The sequence below is a fragment of the Aotus nancymaae genome, unplaced genomic scaffold (assembly GCF_030222135.1).
Source record: "Aotus nancymaae isolate 86718 unplaced genomic scaffold, 86718_ANA_hifiasm-v0.15.2.pri h1tg000053l, whole genome shotgun sequence".
Taxonomy (NCBI): Eukaryota; Metazoa; Chordata; class Mammalia; order Primates; family Aotidae; genus Aotus; species Aotus nancymaae.
This window is the reverse complement of record NW_026988467.1, coordinates 15978781-15998007: the sequence shown is the minus strand read 5'-3', so window position 1 is coordinate 15998007 and position 19227 is coordinate 15978781. Positions and strand designations below refer to the sequence as shown.

The 19227-nt window shown below is 44.4% G+C and overlaps 1 protein-coding gene across 4 annotated transcripts in view; it reads left to right on the top strand.

Annotated features, from left to right (window-relative positions):
- The window catches only part of UBR4 (ubiquitin protein ligase E3 component n-recognin 4), a 139581-nt gene that overhangs the window by 81233 nt on the left and 39121 nt on the right, over window positions 1-19227 (top strand). For all 4 annotated transcript variants that reach the window (XM_021668430.2, XM_064363364.1, XM_064363365.1 and 1 more), the window contains 18 exons: window positions 1739-1835; window positions 2489-2596; window positions 3068-3184; window positions 4151-4360; window positions 6359-6508; window positions 7959-8186; window positions 9001-9079; window positions 9572-9817; window positions 10646-10814; window positions 11311-11455; window positions 12045-12130; window positions 13036-13123; window positions 13536-13729; window positions 15319-15558; window positions 16008-16146; window positions 16881-17006; window positions 17126-17254; window positions 18087-18430. In XM_021668430.2, the coding sequence (XP_021524105.2) occupies window positions 1739-1835; window positions 2489-2596; window positions 3068-3184; window positions 4151-4360; window positions 6359-6508; window positions 7959-8186; window positions 9001-9079; window positions 9572-9817; window positions 10646-10814; window positions 11311-11455; window positions 12045-12130; window positions 13036-13123; window positions 13536-13729; window positions 15319-15558; window positions 16008-16146; window positions 16881-17006; window positions 17126-17254; window positions 18087-18430 (2895 nt within the window). The remainder of the gene's footprint in view (window positions 1-1738; window positions 1836-2488; window positions 2597-3067; window positions 3185-4150; window positions 4361-6358; window positions 6509-7958; window positions 8187-9000; window positions 9080-9571; window positions 9818-10645; window positions 10815-11310; window positions 11456-12044; window positions 12131-13035; window positions 13124-13535; window positions 13730-15318; window positions 15559-16007; window positions 16147-16880; window positions 17007-17125; window positions 17255-18086; window positions 18431-19227) is intronic.

The following is a 19227-nucleotide window of genomic DNA, read 5'->3' as shown; positions in this document are numbered from 1 at the left end:
TGTTCAGGCTGGAGTACAGTGGCACAATCATGGCTGACTGTAACCTTGAACTCATGGGATAAAGTGATCTTCCTGAGGCAGGACTGTAACCTTGAACTCATGGGATAAAGTGATCTTCCTGAGGCAGGAAAATAGCCAATAGGCCTGGCTAATTTTCAAATTTTTTGTAGAGATGAGGTCTTGCTATGTTCCCCTGGCTGGTCTTGAACTCCTGCCTCAGCCACCAAGTGTTGGGATTATAGACGTGAGCTACTGCACCCAGCCCTAGACCCTGTACTTTCCATTCAGACTTGTATTATTTTGAAAATATTCTAGGCTGAGTACAGTGGCTCACTTTAGCTCTGTTGCCCAGGCTAGAGTGCAGTGATACGTTATAGCTTACTGCATCTTTGAATTACTGGGTTCAACCAATCCTCCCTTTTTAGCCTCCTGAATTGCTGAAATTATAGGCATACCACAATGCCCAACTACTTTCTTTAAAACAATTTTTTTGGTCCATTTTTTATTTAAAAAAAGTTTGTTTTTAAGAAAAGAAAAAGTATTTTGGATAGCTGCTAAGATATATAACACACAAAAATCACACATTAAAATATAGGCATATGGTTTCTTACAAATAATCTCTGAGATATAAATGAGACAGGGGGCTGAGCGTGGTGGCTCACACCTGTAATCCCAGCACTTTGGGAGGCTGAGGGGGGCGGATCACAAAGTCAGGAGATCTAGACCATCCTGGCTAATATGGTGAAACCCTGTCTCTACTAAAAATACAAAAAAAAAAAAACCATTAACCAGGTGTGGTGGTATGTGCCTGTAGTCCCAGCTACTCAGGAGGCTGAGGCAGGAGAAACCCAGGAGGTGGAGGTTGCATTGAGCCGAGATTGTGCCACTGCGCTCCAGCCTGGACAACAGAGCGAAACTCTGTCTCAAAAAAAATGAGACAAGGACCATTTACTAATTACAAAAGTGAATCCATTAATTTATTCAGCAACTCTATTTTTAATCTGCATGAGATTGTGTATTAGGTGAGACTACCAACCAAATTGTCAGCAAGACCTTCATTAATTTTCATCATCCTCTTGAATCAGCATAGAGATCAAGGGGCACATACTTAGTACAGAAGGTCAGCTCTATATCTGCAGATGAAGGCTAGGTAATGGTCAATTAAGTATATGGGAAAACTCATGGCTCCAGTAGGAGAGTGGGACACTGAAACGGAATTAGAAAGATGGTGGACAAAGTGTGAGAGAGTAGAGCAGTGACTGGCCTTTGTAAGATTTTGGAAATGTGAGAAAGGGCTGGCTCACTGTGCAGCTGGGTGATACAGAATTTGTATATAGAAGAATTCTAGAAAATAATGCCCGGAGGCAGAATAGGGCCACATATTAGAAAAGAAGCCATAAATCTTGCAGTTGGAGGTTTGGTTTTGGAACTGAGAACTAGTAGGGCCTGATGCCTTGGGAAATACTTTGAACTTTCCTGTAGTAGGATTTCTTTTAGTGCCATCAGTTGTATTTTAGAATAGTTTTGCTTTCTTTTAACAGAGTGGGATCTCCCCTTCTGTATTGCTGACTGGCATACCACTTAGGCAGTTCTTAACTTTTTTAATGCTAGAGATTGTTCCTAAGCATTAGGCCTCTTGTTGACCTTGGTAGCTGGATGGGGGTGGGGAGGGAACTATATTCAACTGGTTCCAGTTGGTGTACAGCTCATATTTTGTATTTTTTCCTTGGCCCTTTAGGCTGCACATGGTCCGTCTAATGCTGTTAGAGAGATTACTGCAGACCCTGCCTCAGTTACGAAACGTTGGCGGTGTCCGGGCCATCCCATACATGCAGGTAACCCTTAGCTCACCTATGTCTGTCACATGATCAGACCGTCCTTAAGCATGTCCGCATCTCTCTTCCAGAGGTCCTAGGAGCCTTCATTCGTTTGGTGTTAGGCCACAATATAATGAAATCTAATTTTGAGCTACAAATTATAGCTCTACATTTTATAAATGTGAAGGCTAAGGGTCAGAGAATTTTTTAAATGCGCAAGTTCGTCCAGGTAGTTATTGACAGCCAGTGCAAAAGCCTGCTCCTGAGATTCTGAGTCTCTAGTCTCTGTGTCCATATTAGAGTGTGGGCTCATAGCTGTTCATCCACTCACTGGCTGCCTTCCTCAGAGGAAAAACTGTTCTTTAATTCTTAGCTCAGTGCACCACCCTATCTCAAGCTACTTTGCTTGGATATAATACAGGTTAGTCCATTAATTTTACAAACTTTTTACAAAACATTTTTTGTAATGTCAAGTGTGGTATATATCAGAATTTGACTTCTCTGAACACTGAAGTTTTGGATACCTGGTATTTAGAATGCTATAATGGATTACAGTTATGATTGATAGGGAGGGATGGCAGGAAGATTGGGGTTTCTTGTGAAACACCCTGTATTTTCAGTTGTTGTTCTTTAGGAAATTGGGTTTTGTGTTTTCTCTTTTTGACTTCTAGGTCATTCTAATGCTCACTACAGATCTGGATGGAGAAGATGAGAAAGACAAGGGGGCCCTAGACAACCTGCTCTCCCAGCTTATTGCTGAGTTGGGTATGGATAAAAAGGTAAAATCTGAGAGTCAATCTGTGTGAGAAACAGGATTGGCTGAGATCCTTCCTTACGTTCCCATTCCTTTTGTAGAGGAACTTCACCTTGTTTCATGGGGTAACCATCCACTGAGGGCTCCAGTTCTATTGAGTCAACAAAAGTGTATTCGGGGCCTGTTTTGGCCCAAGCATAGTTTTGGACGATGGGCATAATTGAGGGCAAAGATGAAGTTCTTACCCTCATGGACCTTTTGTACTCAGTGAGGTGAATACATTAAATTAGTTGTTTGTATCTTAATATGGTCTCCTAAGCGTATTGAGCTCTAGATACCCCAAGTATAGTCTGTGGATATTCTGGGGCTTGTTTTATCTCTGATTCAATCTGAGAGACTTTTGGGGCTGATGGGCTTGACTTGAAGGAATCTTGTTCAGAGGTTGCCTCAAGCATTGAGTAAGTATAGGCTTCTGGGCTTATGCTTTTGTCTGCAGGATGTCTCTAAGAAGAATGAGCGCAGTGCCCTGAATGAAGTCCATCTGGTAGTAATGAGACTCCTGAGTGTCTTCATGTCCCGCACCAAATCTGGATCCAAGTCTTCCATATGTGAGGTATTTTTGCTTTGAGTTTATGGATTTGGGGAAAGGTAAGAGGATTGTCTGGGTAGTGCTAGGGCCAGTGCAGGGGTGATAGTCCTCTGTAAGAATAAAGCCATTGTTGCCTCAGGGGAGTAAGATTCTAAGCTGTCACCTTTTCAAGAGCAGAACCTCCACCTTTTTCCAGATCCTTTCCAAGCTCTAGTCTTTGCTAACAATCCCTCCAATGGAGGGGTAAAAGGTTTTGGAAGTGCCATTATTGAAAAGCAGGGGCCTCTTCTGCAAGGCACAGAGTGGCTAAGAGGATTCCCCTAGTGTATGTTGCTATAAGGTATGGTAATAAAGCAGAGAGAAAGCAATGTGTGTGTGGTGAAAGGAGATTAGCACAAAGCAGAGAAGGTAGAAATTGAGGCTGAACTGCATCCAATCTTAATGAGCTTAGGAGCTGTGGGGTTTGCTGGGATTTGCAAGGCTCTTCTAACGGTCTTATTTACAGTAGCTTTTCTCCTACTTTTTTATGCATGTGATCACTCACCCCCATCTCCTGTGGAAGCTGGTTCTGTGGAAGAGACTCTGCAGAGGGTGGGGTGGGTTGTTTAGAAGTACCTATAATGGAATGTTTTCTCTCTCCTTTTTGAATTGGACTGCTTTTCTGGTTGCTCAAGGTAAAAGAGAAAAGCCGTCCCCTCCAGGGGGAAAGGTTATCTAATCCTTGCCTCCCTGGACTCTGGCACGTGTATGTGGCAAGGTTAGAGTTGAGAACAGGTGTGTTTCTTTGTTTGTCTTACCATGTGGTTGTTCAGAAAAGTTCTGAACAACCTCACAAACTTCTTTGGGAAAGTTTCAGTGCAAGAGCCTGATTCACTCACTGCCATAATAGCTAAGACTATTGTGAGTGTGTTTCCCACCCCCAACACCCTCCCGGATTTCACATTGTTTGTACAAGCCATTCTTACCATCGCTGTGTTTTCTGTCTCCCAGTCATCTTCTCTCATCTCCAGTGCCACAGCAGCAGCTCTCCTGAGCTCTGGGGCTGTGGACTACTGCCTGCACGTGCTGAAATCACTACTGGAATATTGGAAGAGCCAACAGAATGATGAGGAGCCTGTGGCTACCAGCCAGTTGCTGAAACCACATACTACCTCATCCCCACCTGACATGAGCCCATTCTTTCTCCGCCAGTACGTGAAGGTGAGATCTTTCCCTCATCAAAGAAACACTCTTGTCCTTTGTTCAGAGCACTCTTCTCTTTCCTCACAGTGAAGAGAGCTCAAGGGGCTGAGGGTGAAGAGCCATAGGAAGGAGCTGGCATTCCTTGGTGGGGGTTAATCTCAGCGTGATTTAATAAATGACTGCTTCTCCCAACCTTCTATGGGATTCTGGTTCCTGCCTCTTTGTAAATTGAGGGAATTGAATGAAATCACAGTTACCTCATTTCACATTAAGTTTAGAAAAAGATGAGAAGGTATAAGCTAATGTCACAGTTGTGGGTCATGATGTGTGTGTCAGACATTCCCTCTGCCGTCACCACTGAGAGGCCCTTTAACGTACTTATTAAGAAAGATGGGCCTTCGGATCAGATTGATCTGGGATAAGTCCCATCTTGTATTCTTCTTACTTAACAGTCTTGAAGCATGGAGAAGTTCTGTCTGTCTAACCTCACTAAGCTTCAGCTTCTACAGCTGGAAAATGAGCATACACGTAGTATCTACTTTACAGGGCTGTTGTGAGGTGACGCTTGTAAAGGACTTAGCACAGTACCTAGAATGGATCAATGCTCAGTCCATGTTAACTGTTATCACCACTCTCTTCCTCACTGCCCACTCAGAATAGCTTTGAATAGGGTAGGAATACGATAGGCATCAAGTGTGGATCTGATCGTATCTTGCTCTTTTTTCATGAGTCTTTGGTGGTTTTCCATAACTTATAGGCCAAAGAGTTCTTGAGGACCCAGCTACCTGCTTGACTCTATAGCTTTGTCACCTACAACACCCTACATGCAGCCCTCTCAGCCTGTGCATTTCCCAAGATGTGGTGTGTTGCCTTTGTTCATGCTGTCCCTTCTGGAATTCTTTCCTTCCCCTCTGCTCCCCTTTCTTCCCCTGTCTAGCGAATTCCAAGCCCTTCTTCAAGACCCAGCACAGGCTTTGGATCCTTGGGAAAACCTCCCTAATACACACTCCCTGCCATTAAGTCTGCTTGAGAGAGCCTCGTCCTGGGTTCCCTGGGCATCTTATGCACTCATTTACCTATCTTCCCCTCCATACTCTCCGCAGAAACCTGTGTGAGAAACAGGATTGGCTGAGATCCTTCCTTACGTTCCCGTTCCTTTTGTAGAGGAACTTCACCTTGTTTCATGGGGTAACCATCCACTGAGGGCTCCAATTCTATTGAGTCAACAAAAGTATATTCGGGGCCCGTTTTGGCCCAAGCATAGTTTTGGACGATGGGCATAATTGAGGGCAAAGATGAAGTTCTTACCCTCATGGACCTTTTGTACTCATACATGCAGGTAACCTATTTACAACATGCAGGTAACCTATTTACATCCTATTTACAACTCCAGTGCTTGATACAGAGCCAGTGAATAACTGGGAATTGAATATATGAGACACACTGTGCCCTCAGACTCTTACAGATTCTTTTACCATACAGCTTGCAGAATAGCTGTTGTTTCCACTGTCCGCAAATCTCTCATTTACCCCTGCCCTTTTGTGTTATGTGAAGCCAGGAATCTTGACTGGGTTTAGTGATTTGCCTGCCTTAGTTTATTTAACAATTTCTGTTATCATGGGAAATTTTGGTTCTAGGGAATAGAATGCATCTCATAGAAGTCAGAGATCCCTACTACCATTTTTTTTTCAATTATTTTGGCCTTTCTAGTACTCATCTTTAAGTAGAATACAATCAACCCAGTGTCAAAAACCACAGAGTGAAATATTAAGACTTTTAGGAACAGTGAGGTCTGCCTCTACTGTAACCTTTGCATGTAATTAAATTGCCTGCAGAAGCCGGGTCTTCTCGGTTTGTAGAATAAACTGTCAGTCAGTCTTGGTTCCAGCTCTGAAAGGCACACTTTACCACCTCTAACATGCAGTATGTCTAGTGACCAGTGAGCCAGCCTTTTTCCTAATTGTGGTTCTGGAAAATCAACAGTCACAGGTTCTCATGCAAATTTTCCTCTCCCAGGGTCATGCTGCTGATGTGTTTGAGGCCTATACTCAGCTTCTAACAGAAATGGTACTGAGGCTTCCCTACCAAATCAAAAAGATCGCTGACACAAATTCTCGAATCCCTCCTCCTGTCTTTGACCATTCATGGTTTTACTTTCTCTCCGAGGTAAGTGAAGGTCCAAGCTGCATGCTTGTTGGGCTGAGGACACATGTGCATTTGCCTCTGTGGGTTCCTTTCTTCCTCATCCTCACTTGGTATTTCTCCTTGCAGAGTCCCTTTCACCCTTCTAGGTCTTGGGCTTGCCCTTCTGGAATATACTGTGTGGGAGATGTGTATCAAACAAGCCATACTTTACCTTGTGATTCTGTGTGTTGAACTCCCCCACATGTGCTGATAACCAGCCAGTTTAATAATTTAGGTTCTGTCAGGAAAACAAACTATACTAGTTATCTTAACAGAGAAATTTCAATATGGGAAATTGGGTAAATGCTGTTGGACAACAAGAAAGGAAACATTGAGGTAACACAGGGATAGTAACTGCCCGAAGCAGCTATCAGGAAGCTGGTGCTCTGCAGGGATGGGATGTAGCTGATTCTGGGAGCAGTGAGAGAGTCTGATGATTAGAACTCATTGTGGCTGTCAGGGTGCAGGGCTGTTGCTAGGACTGCAGGCAAATGGGAAGAAGCAAGCCCCTTCTTCCTCCTGCTGCCAGCCTTCCTCCCTCTTGGCAGAACTTGAGAGGGAGCCAGCTGGCAAAGAAGCAGTGCACTTGGCATAATTCTAGCCTGGGCATCACTGGGCAGAGTCGGTGATGGGGGGGTTGGGAACTGAGAGACAATAGCTTAATAACCTTAGTAACCAGCACAGCAAGCCTGAGATAGATTCACTCTGGGAAGAATAATCTTAGCAAACCTCAGATGAGGATTTCCAGTTACATAGTTGTACCAACCCAATCTTTTCTTTAGCTCTTTTACCTGAAAAAGATTTGGAATGATTTTTTCTTGATAGTTTCCCTTTGGGTGGGCTGAAGTAGAGGCCAGCTGCCCTGTAGATTCCTAAGTGCACAAGAAAGAGATGCATAAATATTGATATTTTCCTCTTTGATTTCTTTCTCTCTCTTGCTTTCTCCTGGTCCCATGAAAAGATACTTAAGTTCAAGAGAGGTTGGTTTGGTGAAGAGGAAATAGCTTGGTTTGTGTTTCTCTCCAGCTTTTCTTTTTTTTGAGATGGAGTCTCGCTCTGTCGGCCCAGGCTGGAGTGCAATGGCACGATCTTGGCTCACTGTGACCTCCACTCCCTGGGTTCAAGCAGTTCTCCTGCCTCAGCCTCCCTACTAATTGGGATTACAAACATGTGCTACCATGCCCAGCTAATTTTTGTGTTTTTAGTAGAGATTGGGTTTCACCATGTTGGCCAGGCTGGTCTTGAAATCCTGACCTCAAGTGATCAGCTCGCCTTGGCCTTCCAAAGTGCTAGGATTATACCTGTGAGCCACTGTAGCCAACCTCTCCCCAACTTTTAATAACAGTTTATTAAAACCTAGGGTGTGAGAGCCACAGTTGATACAGATACAGTCCCAGAGTCATTTACTCTTTGTGTTGTTTGTCTCCTCAAGTACCTAATGATCCAGCAGACTCCATTTGTGCGGCGTCAAGTCCGCAAACTTCTGCTCTTCATCTGTGGATCCAAAGAGAAGTACCGCCAGCTCCGGGATTTGCACACCCTGGACTCTCACGTGCGTGGGATTAAGAAGCTGCTGGAAGAGCAGGGGATATTCCTCCGGGCAAGTGTGGTTACAGCCAGCTCAGGCTCCGCCTTGCAATATGACACACTCATCAGCCTGGTACGAGGGCTGGGACCTGGTAGGGTAGGGAAGGGGCATGTGATGAGGCTTTGCCAAGTAGGTAATAGGGGTGGAGGTAATAACGCAGGACTTTTAACTGTGTTGACAATGGCGTAGTTAGGGTTGAGATGAGGGTAACCTCTACCTGGGTGCCGTATCATCTGTATTTGGCTTCAGGGTCTCGGATGTCCCCCTCAGCACTCTCGTCCCACCTGGCAGCAGTTCCTCCACTGTGAGGGGTGTGGCTTGGGTTTATCAGTGCCATTGCTTACATCCTGGACAGGATTGACCTCTTTGTGTAACTCTGGTTTTTTCTTTTAAATACTAAAGAAATAGTGAAGGTTCGACTAGAAAAATGTATTACTGCCTAAAAAGAAACTGTTTGGACTTAGGGAAGTAAACCGAGTATTTTGTATGTGAACAGCCTAGAAAGAACATCTTTAATCCAGCTGTCTCGTGTCCTTGCTATTGTGTTTATATCAAGAAAAGTAAACTGGATTGTACTTTCTTAGGTCATGGTTTAGCTTTTGCTGTTGCCTTATTGAGTAGTCTGAAGGTTCCCTGAAAACAGAGGGCCTTCCTGGGGATTGGCGGGTAGAACAGAGGCAGGTTCAGTAAGAGCTGCAGTGCTTGCAGCAGTGTGTGAGCCTTGGTCCCAGGTTCACCAGACATCCCAGCAAGCACCTGCCTTGCTCAGAAGACCATGTTCAGCTTGCAGCCCAAAGCCAGGGTGATGGCTTCAGCTAGCAGGTGTGGTGCTTGTCCGGGCTACATGGTGGAGTTACTCATTTTCCCTGGTTGGTTCCTATTTCAGATGGAGCACCTCAAAGCCTGTGCAGAGATTGCCGCCCAGCGAACCATCAACTGGCAGAAATTCTGCATTAAAGACGACTGTAAGCAATGCTGCTCCTTTTGATTGCTGTTATTCAGGAGCTGTTAAGGCCTACTATATGCCGAGCGCCGAACTGGATGCTGGAGATACAGCTATGAACAAGATACATAGACTAGACAGAACTCTGCCTTGCAAAGAAGACAAGTAAAAACATGAAAGAGTGATAAGGGCTGATAGTCAAAGTTTGAGGTGCTATGGAAGCACAAAGTGGGATACTCTGACCACCAGGTAGTGGCAGTAAAGCCAAATAGGAGTAGGTGGAGTCTAGAGAACCCTTTATTTAAAGGAGCAGGGGCTCTGGTTGGTGGGTAGTTACAATGCTTTTCAGAGATTTTCACAGAAAGTATAACTTCTTCACAATGTTCAGCAGAAAGAATGTGGAAAAGAAAGCTGGTGAGAGCAGGCAGTCTCAGCTTATGGAGACTTTGCTTTGGTTCTTGTGAGTCTGGTTGAGGTCTTCTCAGAGCTGAGCCGCTGTCTCCTCTGCTTGCAGCCGTCCTTTACTTCCTCCTCCAAGTCAGTTTCCTTGTGGACGAGGGCGTGTCCCCAGTGCTGCTGCAGCTGCTCTCCTGTGCTCTGTGCGGTAGCAAAGTGCTCGCTGCACTGGCAGCCTCTGCGGGATCCTCTAGTGCTTCTTCCTCCTCAGCCCCTGTGGCTGCCAGTTCCGGACAAGCCACAACACAGTCCAAGTCTTCCACTAAAAAGAGCAAGAAAGAAGAAAAAGAAAAGGAGAAAGACGGTAAGGGTCACCCTCTTGTCATTGTGACCACAGTGATGTGCATAAATCTCTCTTGGATCACATGATTTGTTCTGTTGTAAAAGGTCTTTTAATCCTGATTTACAGGGGACCTAAAACCCAAATGTTCTCTAGTGTCTACTTTGGGTCTCATTTTCAATTATACTGAAGTGACACCTTAAACAGCACGACTTCTCATGCCAAGTAACAGTAATAGGAAAAGTCAAAGTGCAATGAACATTTTTAGTAGGCCAAGATTTCTTATTCTGTGAAATAATAACACCTGCTCTATGGAACTCTATCAGAGTTAATGTGAAATGATACTTAGTACATTTGTAAATGCTCAGTGAATGTTAGCTCTCTTAGCTGACCCTCACCATCAGCTGCATTGTTTTCTGTGGTCCTTGGAGATCTCAGGTGCTCAGGGTTGAGAGCAGTGGTGGTAGTTCACATTCCTCCAATTAATGATCAGACATCTCTGTGCAGGCCTATTGCAAGCTCTTGAAAGGAAATTCCTCCTCTGGTGTCACTGTATTTGTTCAGTGTCAGCTTACATAACACTTTGTGGTTTTCAGTGACATTATCGTATGTCTCATCTGAAGGCAGTTGTGCTCACCACTGCATCACCAGTGCTGCACATACGTCTCATTTGGCGCTTACCTATTTGTCACCCAGTAAACAGCTAAAAATTGTTTTGCAGAATATCAGCTTTCAGTAGAAACTTTTAGAAATGGACAGAGTTCCCTCTCTTCCCATTTGGTAGCCCAGGCCTTAGGACTCTAGAGGACTTCTTCCTACTCTTCAGCCCTCAGTCCTGTTTTAATCTTGCAGGTGAAAGCTCTGGCAGCCAGGAGGACCAGTTGTGCACAGCTCTGGTGAACCAGCTGAACAAATTTGCTGATAAGGAAACCCTGATCCAGTTCCTGCGTTGCTTCCTGTTAGAGTCCAATTCTTCCTCAGTGCGCTGGCAGGCCCACTGCCTGACGCTGCACATCTACAGGTGGGCCCAGGGCTTGGTTTGGCAGACCTGCAAGGGTCTGAGGCCAGGGTGCATAATGCATTTCTGTTTTGGTTTTCGGTTACATGCAGGCACAGATTTGGTATTTATGCCAGCCTGAATCCTCTTGTACTTTAGGGATTTCTTCATTGTTGTCTGCTTTTTAGCTATTAAACTGATGTCATAGACAGGAGAGGATCTGTTTTCTACTCAGAAGACTATGTTTTGGGGTTTTCTTTAAATGATCAAGCTGGACTCTTTAGGCTAAAAAAGCTCAGTTGCTGCTCTGGGGTATGCTGGGTGATGGATAGAGGCAGCAAATGACTGTGGTATCTCTGTTAGGATTGACTGTCAGAAGAGAAAGAAAATCATTCAAACTTAACCCATAATTGTGGGGAAATAGATACATTTACAAAAAAAATACCAGGGCCTCAGTGATAAGCACAGGTGTCTCAGGGTTTGCTGCTGCTTGGTAACATGAGCTGTCATCTGTCTACAGAAATTCCAGCAAATCTCAACAGGAGCTCCTGCTAGATCTGATGTGGGCCATCTGGCCAGAACTCCCAGCCTATGGTCGTAAAGCTGCCCAGTTTGTGGACCTGCTAGGCTATTTCTCCCTGAAAACGCCACAAACGGAGAAAAAGGTAATAGTTGCTTTATGGTCAGAGAGGCTAACTTGCCATATTTTACCTTTTTTCTCTTGAGTTAAGAATAGTATGAACAACCCAGATACAGGGAGTCCATATAGGAAATCTCTTTTAAATATATCTAGTTTTGCGTTTCTTGTTAAGCATCGTAATATGTCTATGATGTAGACAGTATTCACTAGCAAATTTTACTTAACACATGAAGTAGGTCAAGTATGGAAAGAAGATAGAACTTAACTAAAGTTCTTTGGAAAAGAAAGTGCTCCTTGGTTTGCTGGTAGCCCTGATTATATACCAGAAAATGTTTCTGCAATTAGCCAACCATTTTATGGCTTCTCCATAAGAGTAAAAATGATCTTCCTCCATCAGGTTGGGAAAGGGTACCATCTATCACTAAAGACTGTGGAAACTTCTAAAGGAGATAGAATCCATTAAATGATTAAAATTAGGCCCAGCTTTGTGTGATTCTGACTGAGAAGTCTGGTATGTTTAGGGCAGTATTTGGCTAGAATGCAGAAGACAAAGTCTTTTCCAATAAGACTTTCTCTTGGGCTTTAACTTGTTTCTTTACTGAATTCTGTTTCAGTTGAAGGAGTATTCACAGAAGGCTGTGGAGATTCTGCGGACTCAAAACCATATTCTTACCAATCACCCCAACTCCAACATTTATAAGTGAGCTTTGTTTTGCTGTCTACCTGTTGGAAGCTCAGTCAGCATTCTGAGTAGTTATTTGCATATTGATAGGCTCTTACATAGGAATTGACAAGCCCCTGGGAGAAGAGTGACTCTGCCTACTTGAGATTCCAATCCCTTCCATGTAGCCCAGGGCCTGGTACATAGAAGGTACTCAAAATGCCACTGCTGAGTTCAGGGTTTAATGAGTAGTCATGTAAAAAAGTCTGTATACCCTAAGCAACATAGTGAGACTTCATCTCTATAAAAAATTTTTAAAAAGTGAGCCAGGCGTGGTGGTGTGTTCCTGTAGTCCCAGCCACTAGGGAGGCTGAGACAGGAGGATGACTTGGATGCAATGAATGGTGGTCCGCACCACTGCAGTCCAGCCTGGATGACAGAGTGAGACCTTATCTCAAAAAAAGAGATCTTTAGTTTCAAGGGTTTAAGCCTAAATAAGATAAAACAAATTTAAAGAAAATGTCTTCCGTTTTTTTTTAAAAAAACCTTTATAAGAGGATATTGGTTAAATTGACAATTTATTATTTCTCTGGTTTAGTAGTGAAAAAATTAAAAATAATTTTATTGCATTAATTTATGTGTTCACCTATTTTAAATGTACAGTTCAATGATTTTTAGTAAATTTAATTGTGACTCTTGAGACTACTTTTTAGAGTTCCTCTGAAGGATAGATCAAAGATGAGGAAACATCTAAGGGCAGTTAGTTGAAATTTCTTTCCTGTGACTTTTAATCCTATTGGAATTTCTCCTTTTTCCTTGAGTTCTTACTAGGGTGAGGCTCACTTTGGGGGACATTGAGCCATGGCTTTGTCATCACGTTTTTGTGAAGCTCAGTGCTTCCTAAGATGAAAATTTATTCATGCTAAAACTTGTTTCTTCCTTAGCACTTTGTCTGGCTTAGTGGAGTTTGATGGCTATTACCTGGAGAGTGATCCCTGCCTGGTGTGTAATAATCCAGAAGTACCATTCTGTGTAAGTAACATCTATAACGTGGACAGTCCTGAGGCCTACAAGTCCAGTGGGATTCTTGTTTCCAGAGATCGATCGTTAGCATATAGATGTTCCTCTCCTAATCCTTATCTGCCATATCTTTTACCTTAAATAGAAACTTGGCTGGGTACAGTGGCTCAAGCCTATAATCCCAGTACTTGGGGAGGCTAAGGTAGGAGGATCCCCTGAGCCCAGGGCAAGATGATGAGACCCCATCTCTACAAAAAATTTTTTCTTTTTTTTTTCTGATTTTCCCTCCAGGATACAAACATTTTTTAAAAAAAATTAAATAGAAATTTCATCTGTGGATGAAGAGTGGGTTACATTGATGAATTTTTTAAAAGGCAGTATGAGTCTTGAACTAATATCATGTTTTTTGAACTATTGTATTTAGTATATCAAGCTCTCTTCGATTAAAGTGGACACACGGTACACCACCACCCAGCAGGTTGTGAAGCTAATTGGCAGTCACACCATCAGCAAAGTGACAGTGAAAATCGGGGATCTGAAACGAACCAAGATGGTGCGGACCATCAACCTGTATTATAACAACCGAACTGTGCAGGCCATCGTGGAGTTGAAAAACAAGTACGGGCTTTTAGGCTTTGGGAGGGGCAGCAGGTCTGTAAGTCTCAAGCCCAGTTGCTGCCTTTGGTTCCTGGAATGGAGTAAGGCAGCACATCCCTAGAAGCCTAGTACATCCTCTTGTCCACTCCATTCATGACCACAGGACAAAAGTGAAACAACAGTTCTGAGGATGTTGACAAAGATTTTTAAAATTAGTCCAGTGGAACCATAGGGGTCTGTGGAAGCTCCTCAACAGCCTGCCTAGGGAGGGGAAGTTGAGTGATGGGACCTCCAGGCTTCTCGTACCCAGTTTAACTATTCTTATATAAAGTTCTGTTCTTCTGTAAAACCTTCTGTATTGGGAAATAATTGTCATTTCTTGGATTAAGACAGCTATGCTCTTGCTCATAGGTCAGGAAGTTATTTCTCAAGGAGTGTCTTTAGTACACACACTCTTCAGTTTCTGCATGGTGCCTTTCCTCTGTATGTGCTGATAGTGGATCTTCCTAGCCCATGTATCCCAGTGACTGAGTCAGGGCATGTTGTGTATAGGCCACGAGAGGCACTAACATGTGTTACAGTGTTGACTTTCACAGAGACAGATCACCTTTTGTTGGATTCTCAGGCATTGCTACTGGATGGAGAACACAGGTCGATGCTACTTGAATAGTAAGACTTATAGAGTTGTTCTGTACCCAGGATGGAAGTATTGCTGTTATTCCAAGAGGCAGATAAGGCTCTTGTACCACAGCAACATGTGGCCATGAAAGCTGCCTGGGGAGGTTTTCTCTTCTTGCCTTGAAAAGCTGTTTCACCTTAGTGACCTGAGAGTTGATGCTGCACATTAGGAGGGCCCATTCCCCTCCAGAGGAGGTGGGTTTGATTTGTGCTGTGTGGAGTCAGCAGAGCTGCTGGTAGACTATTTGGGTTCAGATCCCAGCTCTACTATGTAGCTCTGTGACCTTGGAGAAGCTGCTTAACCTCAGTTTCTGTAACTATAAAATGGAGATAGAGCCCCATTTCCAGGGTTTTATTTTAAGGATTAAATGAGTTAGTATGTGTCAGGTGCTGAGAACAGAGCCTAGCACATAGTAAGTACTCCGTAAATATTAGCTCTCATTATGTTAATATAATCACCCCCAAATTATTATATACTTTCCTCTTTATGACTTGACTTAGCACTTGGTTCAGACCCTGGTTTTGTTCCTCTGCCTCTCTAAAACAGCCCAGCTTTATCTTTCCAAGGTTGCTGTCAGGATTGGAACTTGGCGGCAAGCATCATCGTTGTACCTCTTACAGGCTTCAGTGTGGCATGCTTTTGGAGTCATGATTTCCCTTATTATATACTTCTGTTGTTTTCCTGGAATTTCTAAAGGTATCATATATAGCAGCTTAAAGCACTTGTATGTTCTTTTCTTTTTTTATAGAGAAAAGGTAGTGGAAAACTTTTTTTAAACTGGCTTGCTATTATATGCCAGATTTCTTTTCCTTAGAGTAACCACTAATTGCCTTAGAAAAATACATAATAGGAAAGTCTTTCTCTTTGTCTCATCAGACTGTTATCACTGAGGGTTAGGTAAGAAAATCTCAAGGCCATCTGTCTTTCCTAGGCCAGCTCGCTGGCACAAAGCCAAGAAAGTTCAGCTGACCCCTGGGCAGACAGAGGTGAAGATTGACCTTCCGTTGCCCATTGTGGCCTCCAACCTGATGATTGAGTTTGCAGACTTCTACGAAAACTACCAGGCCTCCACAGAGACCCTGCAGTGCCCACGCTGTAGTGCCTCGGTCCCTGCCAACCCAGGAGTCTGTGGCAACTGTGGGGAGAATGTATACCAGTGTCACAAATGCAGGTAAGTCGGCGGTTGTCCCCTAGGCCAGGGCTGTGCACTTTCCTTGTATTTTTCTCTAACAGTGTCAGTGTGAGCAATTACAGTGTCTGATTCCCTCACAACATTTAGAGAATTATGGGTTTGTAGAGTGGGTTCAAGGGTAGAAAGGGAGGAGGAAGAAGAGAGAGAGTCAATGTGTGAGTGTATGTGTGTGTGTGTGTGTGCATGTGTGTATGAATGTGCCTGTCCCGTGGCAGATGTGGAGGGTTAGGATGGAGGGCAGTCCAGAAGTTTAGTTCTGGATCTTGCTTTCTTGGTACCTGGCTGCTTAAGTCATTTGTTATTGTCCCTTCAGTAGGCCCTGCAGTAGTTACCAGAGTATAGAGATATGGCACAATCCATCTCCTCAGAGTGATCCCCACCCCACCCAACCTTGTCATCTCACACACCCAAACGCTTTGGTTACTCAGATCCATCAACTATGATGAAAAGGATCCCTTCCTCTGCAATGCCTGTGGCTTCTGTAAATATGCCCGCTTCGACTTCATGCTCTATGCCAAGCCTTGCTGTGCAGTGGATCCCATTGAAAATGAAGAAGATCGGAAGAAGGTGAGGCCAAGTCTGGCCTAGACTCAGGGCAGTGGCCTTGATCTGGACTTTGGGCAGAGCTGGTGCACTGCAGTGTGCTTTGCTTTCTAGCCCAAGCCTTCCTTGACTCAGCACCAGTTTCAGGGCCCAGCTTTTGGATGGGAGCAAAGAATGGCATAAGATGTGTTGGAACACATGGTTTGCATAGGATTTTAGAAAAGCGTTGGTCGGTAATGAAATTAGAGTATCTCCAGGTACAGGTAACTTTGGATTTGAATGCTTTGCCCTGTGTTTGTTCCACAGACTGCTTCATATTGAGGCTGCTGGCCCTCCCTCAGTATTAGCTTGTCCAGCGCTAGTTCCCAGTCAGCATAATGTGTGTGTGAGTGTAGAGGGGGGGTCCTAGATATTAAGGAACAGTGAAAAGGGGGCACCTATTCAGGTAACAGAAGAACATTTAGCTTTGGAGTCAGGACAGAAATTCGAATTCCACCCAAACTTTTAATACTTGTGTAACTTGGTATAAGTTACTTCTCTCAGCATTGTGTTACTATATATCACAGATGTGCATTGCATTTTTATTGGAAATAATATTCCCACCTCACAGGAAGGATTATTGTGAAGAACAGAGATAATGTATGAAACACAGTGCCTGACCCGTGGGAAATGTTCTAGTAAATGGTTAGCAATTAGGATTACTCAGGGAAAGTCGTCAGCTAAAAAACCTTCGCTCAAGTCTGTCTTTTTCCATCTAGGCTGTATCCAACATCAATACACTTTTGGACAAAGCTGATCGAGTGTATCATCAGCTGATGGGACACCGGCCACAGCTGGAGAACCTGCTCTGCAAAGTGAATGAGGCAGCTCCAGAAAAGCCACAGGTAATTATCCTACACTGCAGAGGGCATGTGGAGAAGCCCGTGGGCCATGATCAGAAGACTGCCCCTAGGTGAGATCACCTTAGGTGGGAAGCCTGACAGCTTACCTCTTGGGGTTGCAGGATGACTCAGGAACAGCAGGGGGCATCAGCTCCACTTCTGCCAGCGTGAATCGTTATATACTGCAGTTGGCTCAGGAGTACTGTGGAGACTGCAAGAACTCTTTTGATGAACTCTCCAAAATCATCCAGGTAGAGAGTGGGGAGCAGCTTTTGGGTGTGTTTTGTCCGAGTGTTACTGGCATTGTCTTCAAAGCAGTCCTGCTGCTCTCTCCTGCAGCAACCCAGGTCTTGGTGGTGTTCCTGCCCAGTCCAGCTGAAAAGGCAGGCAGATGGCTGCACCAAACAGCATCTCCCCGGCTGTGATTTATGGCCCTGGTCAGAATGCTGAGTTCATGCTAGATAACTGAGAATACTGGTGATGGGAAGGTAGCACAGATATGGGTTTTTTTTAGCCATTAACAACCCATCTCTTGGTAGACGGGTTACTGGTCTTAAAAAATTTGGTGCCAATGTTCTGTTCCTCTTTTTCTGATATGCCGTGTTTGCAGGCTGTAGGGCAAGGCACACCAACTGCAATCAAGCAGGGTGGGCCATATGTCAGTTGCAACGTCACAGACCTAATCTTCATGGGATGGGAGGCTGGCCATAGCCAGCGGTGCCTCATATAAGGAGAGCATCCAGTTTACCTTCCCCCTCAACCCCAGATTGCTGGAGTGCCATCTTTGCCACACGTGTATTAGCTTCTGACCTTTGTCTTTGTTACATGGGAGTTAAGAGCATGAACCTGGCATCTGAGTCTGAGTTCTAACTCTGTCACTTACCTTGGTTAAGCCAGTTCCTCCGAGATTCACTTTCCTTCTCTGTAAAATGGAGATAAAGCATCTAACTAGTTGAGTTATTGAGCAGATTAAATTATATTATGCATGTAAATTTTTTTCTAAAGCAAAACTCATTTTCCACTTAACATCCTCTTCTTATTTTAATTGCCAGTTTCCATTATTGTTGCCTTTTTTGTTCTTAGAAAGTCTTTGCTTCACGTAAAGAGTTGTTGGAATACGACCTACAGCAGAGGGAAGCAGCCACTAAATCATCCCGGACCTCCGTACAGCCCACGTTCACTGCCAGCCAGTACCGTGCCTTATCTGTCCTGGGCTGTGGCCACACATCCTCCACCAAGTGCTATGGCTGCGCCTCAGCTGTTACAGAACATTGTATCACACTACTTCGGGCCCTGGCCACCAACCCAGCCTTGAGGCACATCCTTGTCTCCCAGGGCCTTATACGGGAGCTCTTTGATTATAATCTTCGCCGAGGGGCTGCGGCCATGCGGGAGGAGGTCCGCCAGCTCATGTGCCTCCTAACTCGGTCAGCACCTACACCATGGTTATAGGCCTAGTGGTTCCTATTGACACTCAGGATGGTGGCAGCAGCCATGCCAGGAACGTTAGAGGGTACACAGAATAGTGCTTCTGACTGCCCAACAGGTTAGGTAGCTTATAGCAGAGGAAAGATGGAAAGATACACAGGGTGTAGGTGAGCGAGCTTGGGAAGCATTAAAACCCAGGTTTCCTTGTAAATGGCATGTTCGGCCTGTGCTTTGTTGGCTCCAGTACAGTGTCGTGAGGAAACTGTCTCTGAGTCCTCATGAGGGAAGAGAAAGGGAGAGACTTGAACTTAAGAAAGACTCACATGAAAGAAGATAGTGGAGCAGAGCAGTGGGGCCTAGGGATTAAGAGCTTGGACTATGGATTGGAAAGACTCAGTTTCAGTATCTGATACCTTGTACTGTATGCCATGGACAGATTCCTTAATTTCTCTGAGCCTGTGTTTTCCTCATCTGAAAAATACTGACAACAGGCCAGGTGCAGTGGCTCTTGCCCATAATCCCAGCACTTTTGGAGGCTGAGGCTGGTGCATCATTTGAGGTTAGGAATTGAAGACCAGCCTGGCCAACATGGTGAAACCTTCTCTTCGTTAAAAATACAAAAATTACCCAGGCGTGGTGCATGCCTGTAATCCCAGCTACTTGAGAGGCTGAGGCAGGAGAATTGCTTGAACCCAGGAGGTGTAGGTTGCAGTGAGCTGAGATGGCACCACTGCACTCCAGCCTGGGTGACAGAGAGAGACTCCGTCTCAAAAAACAAAAACCTGACAATAATAAA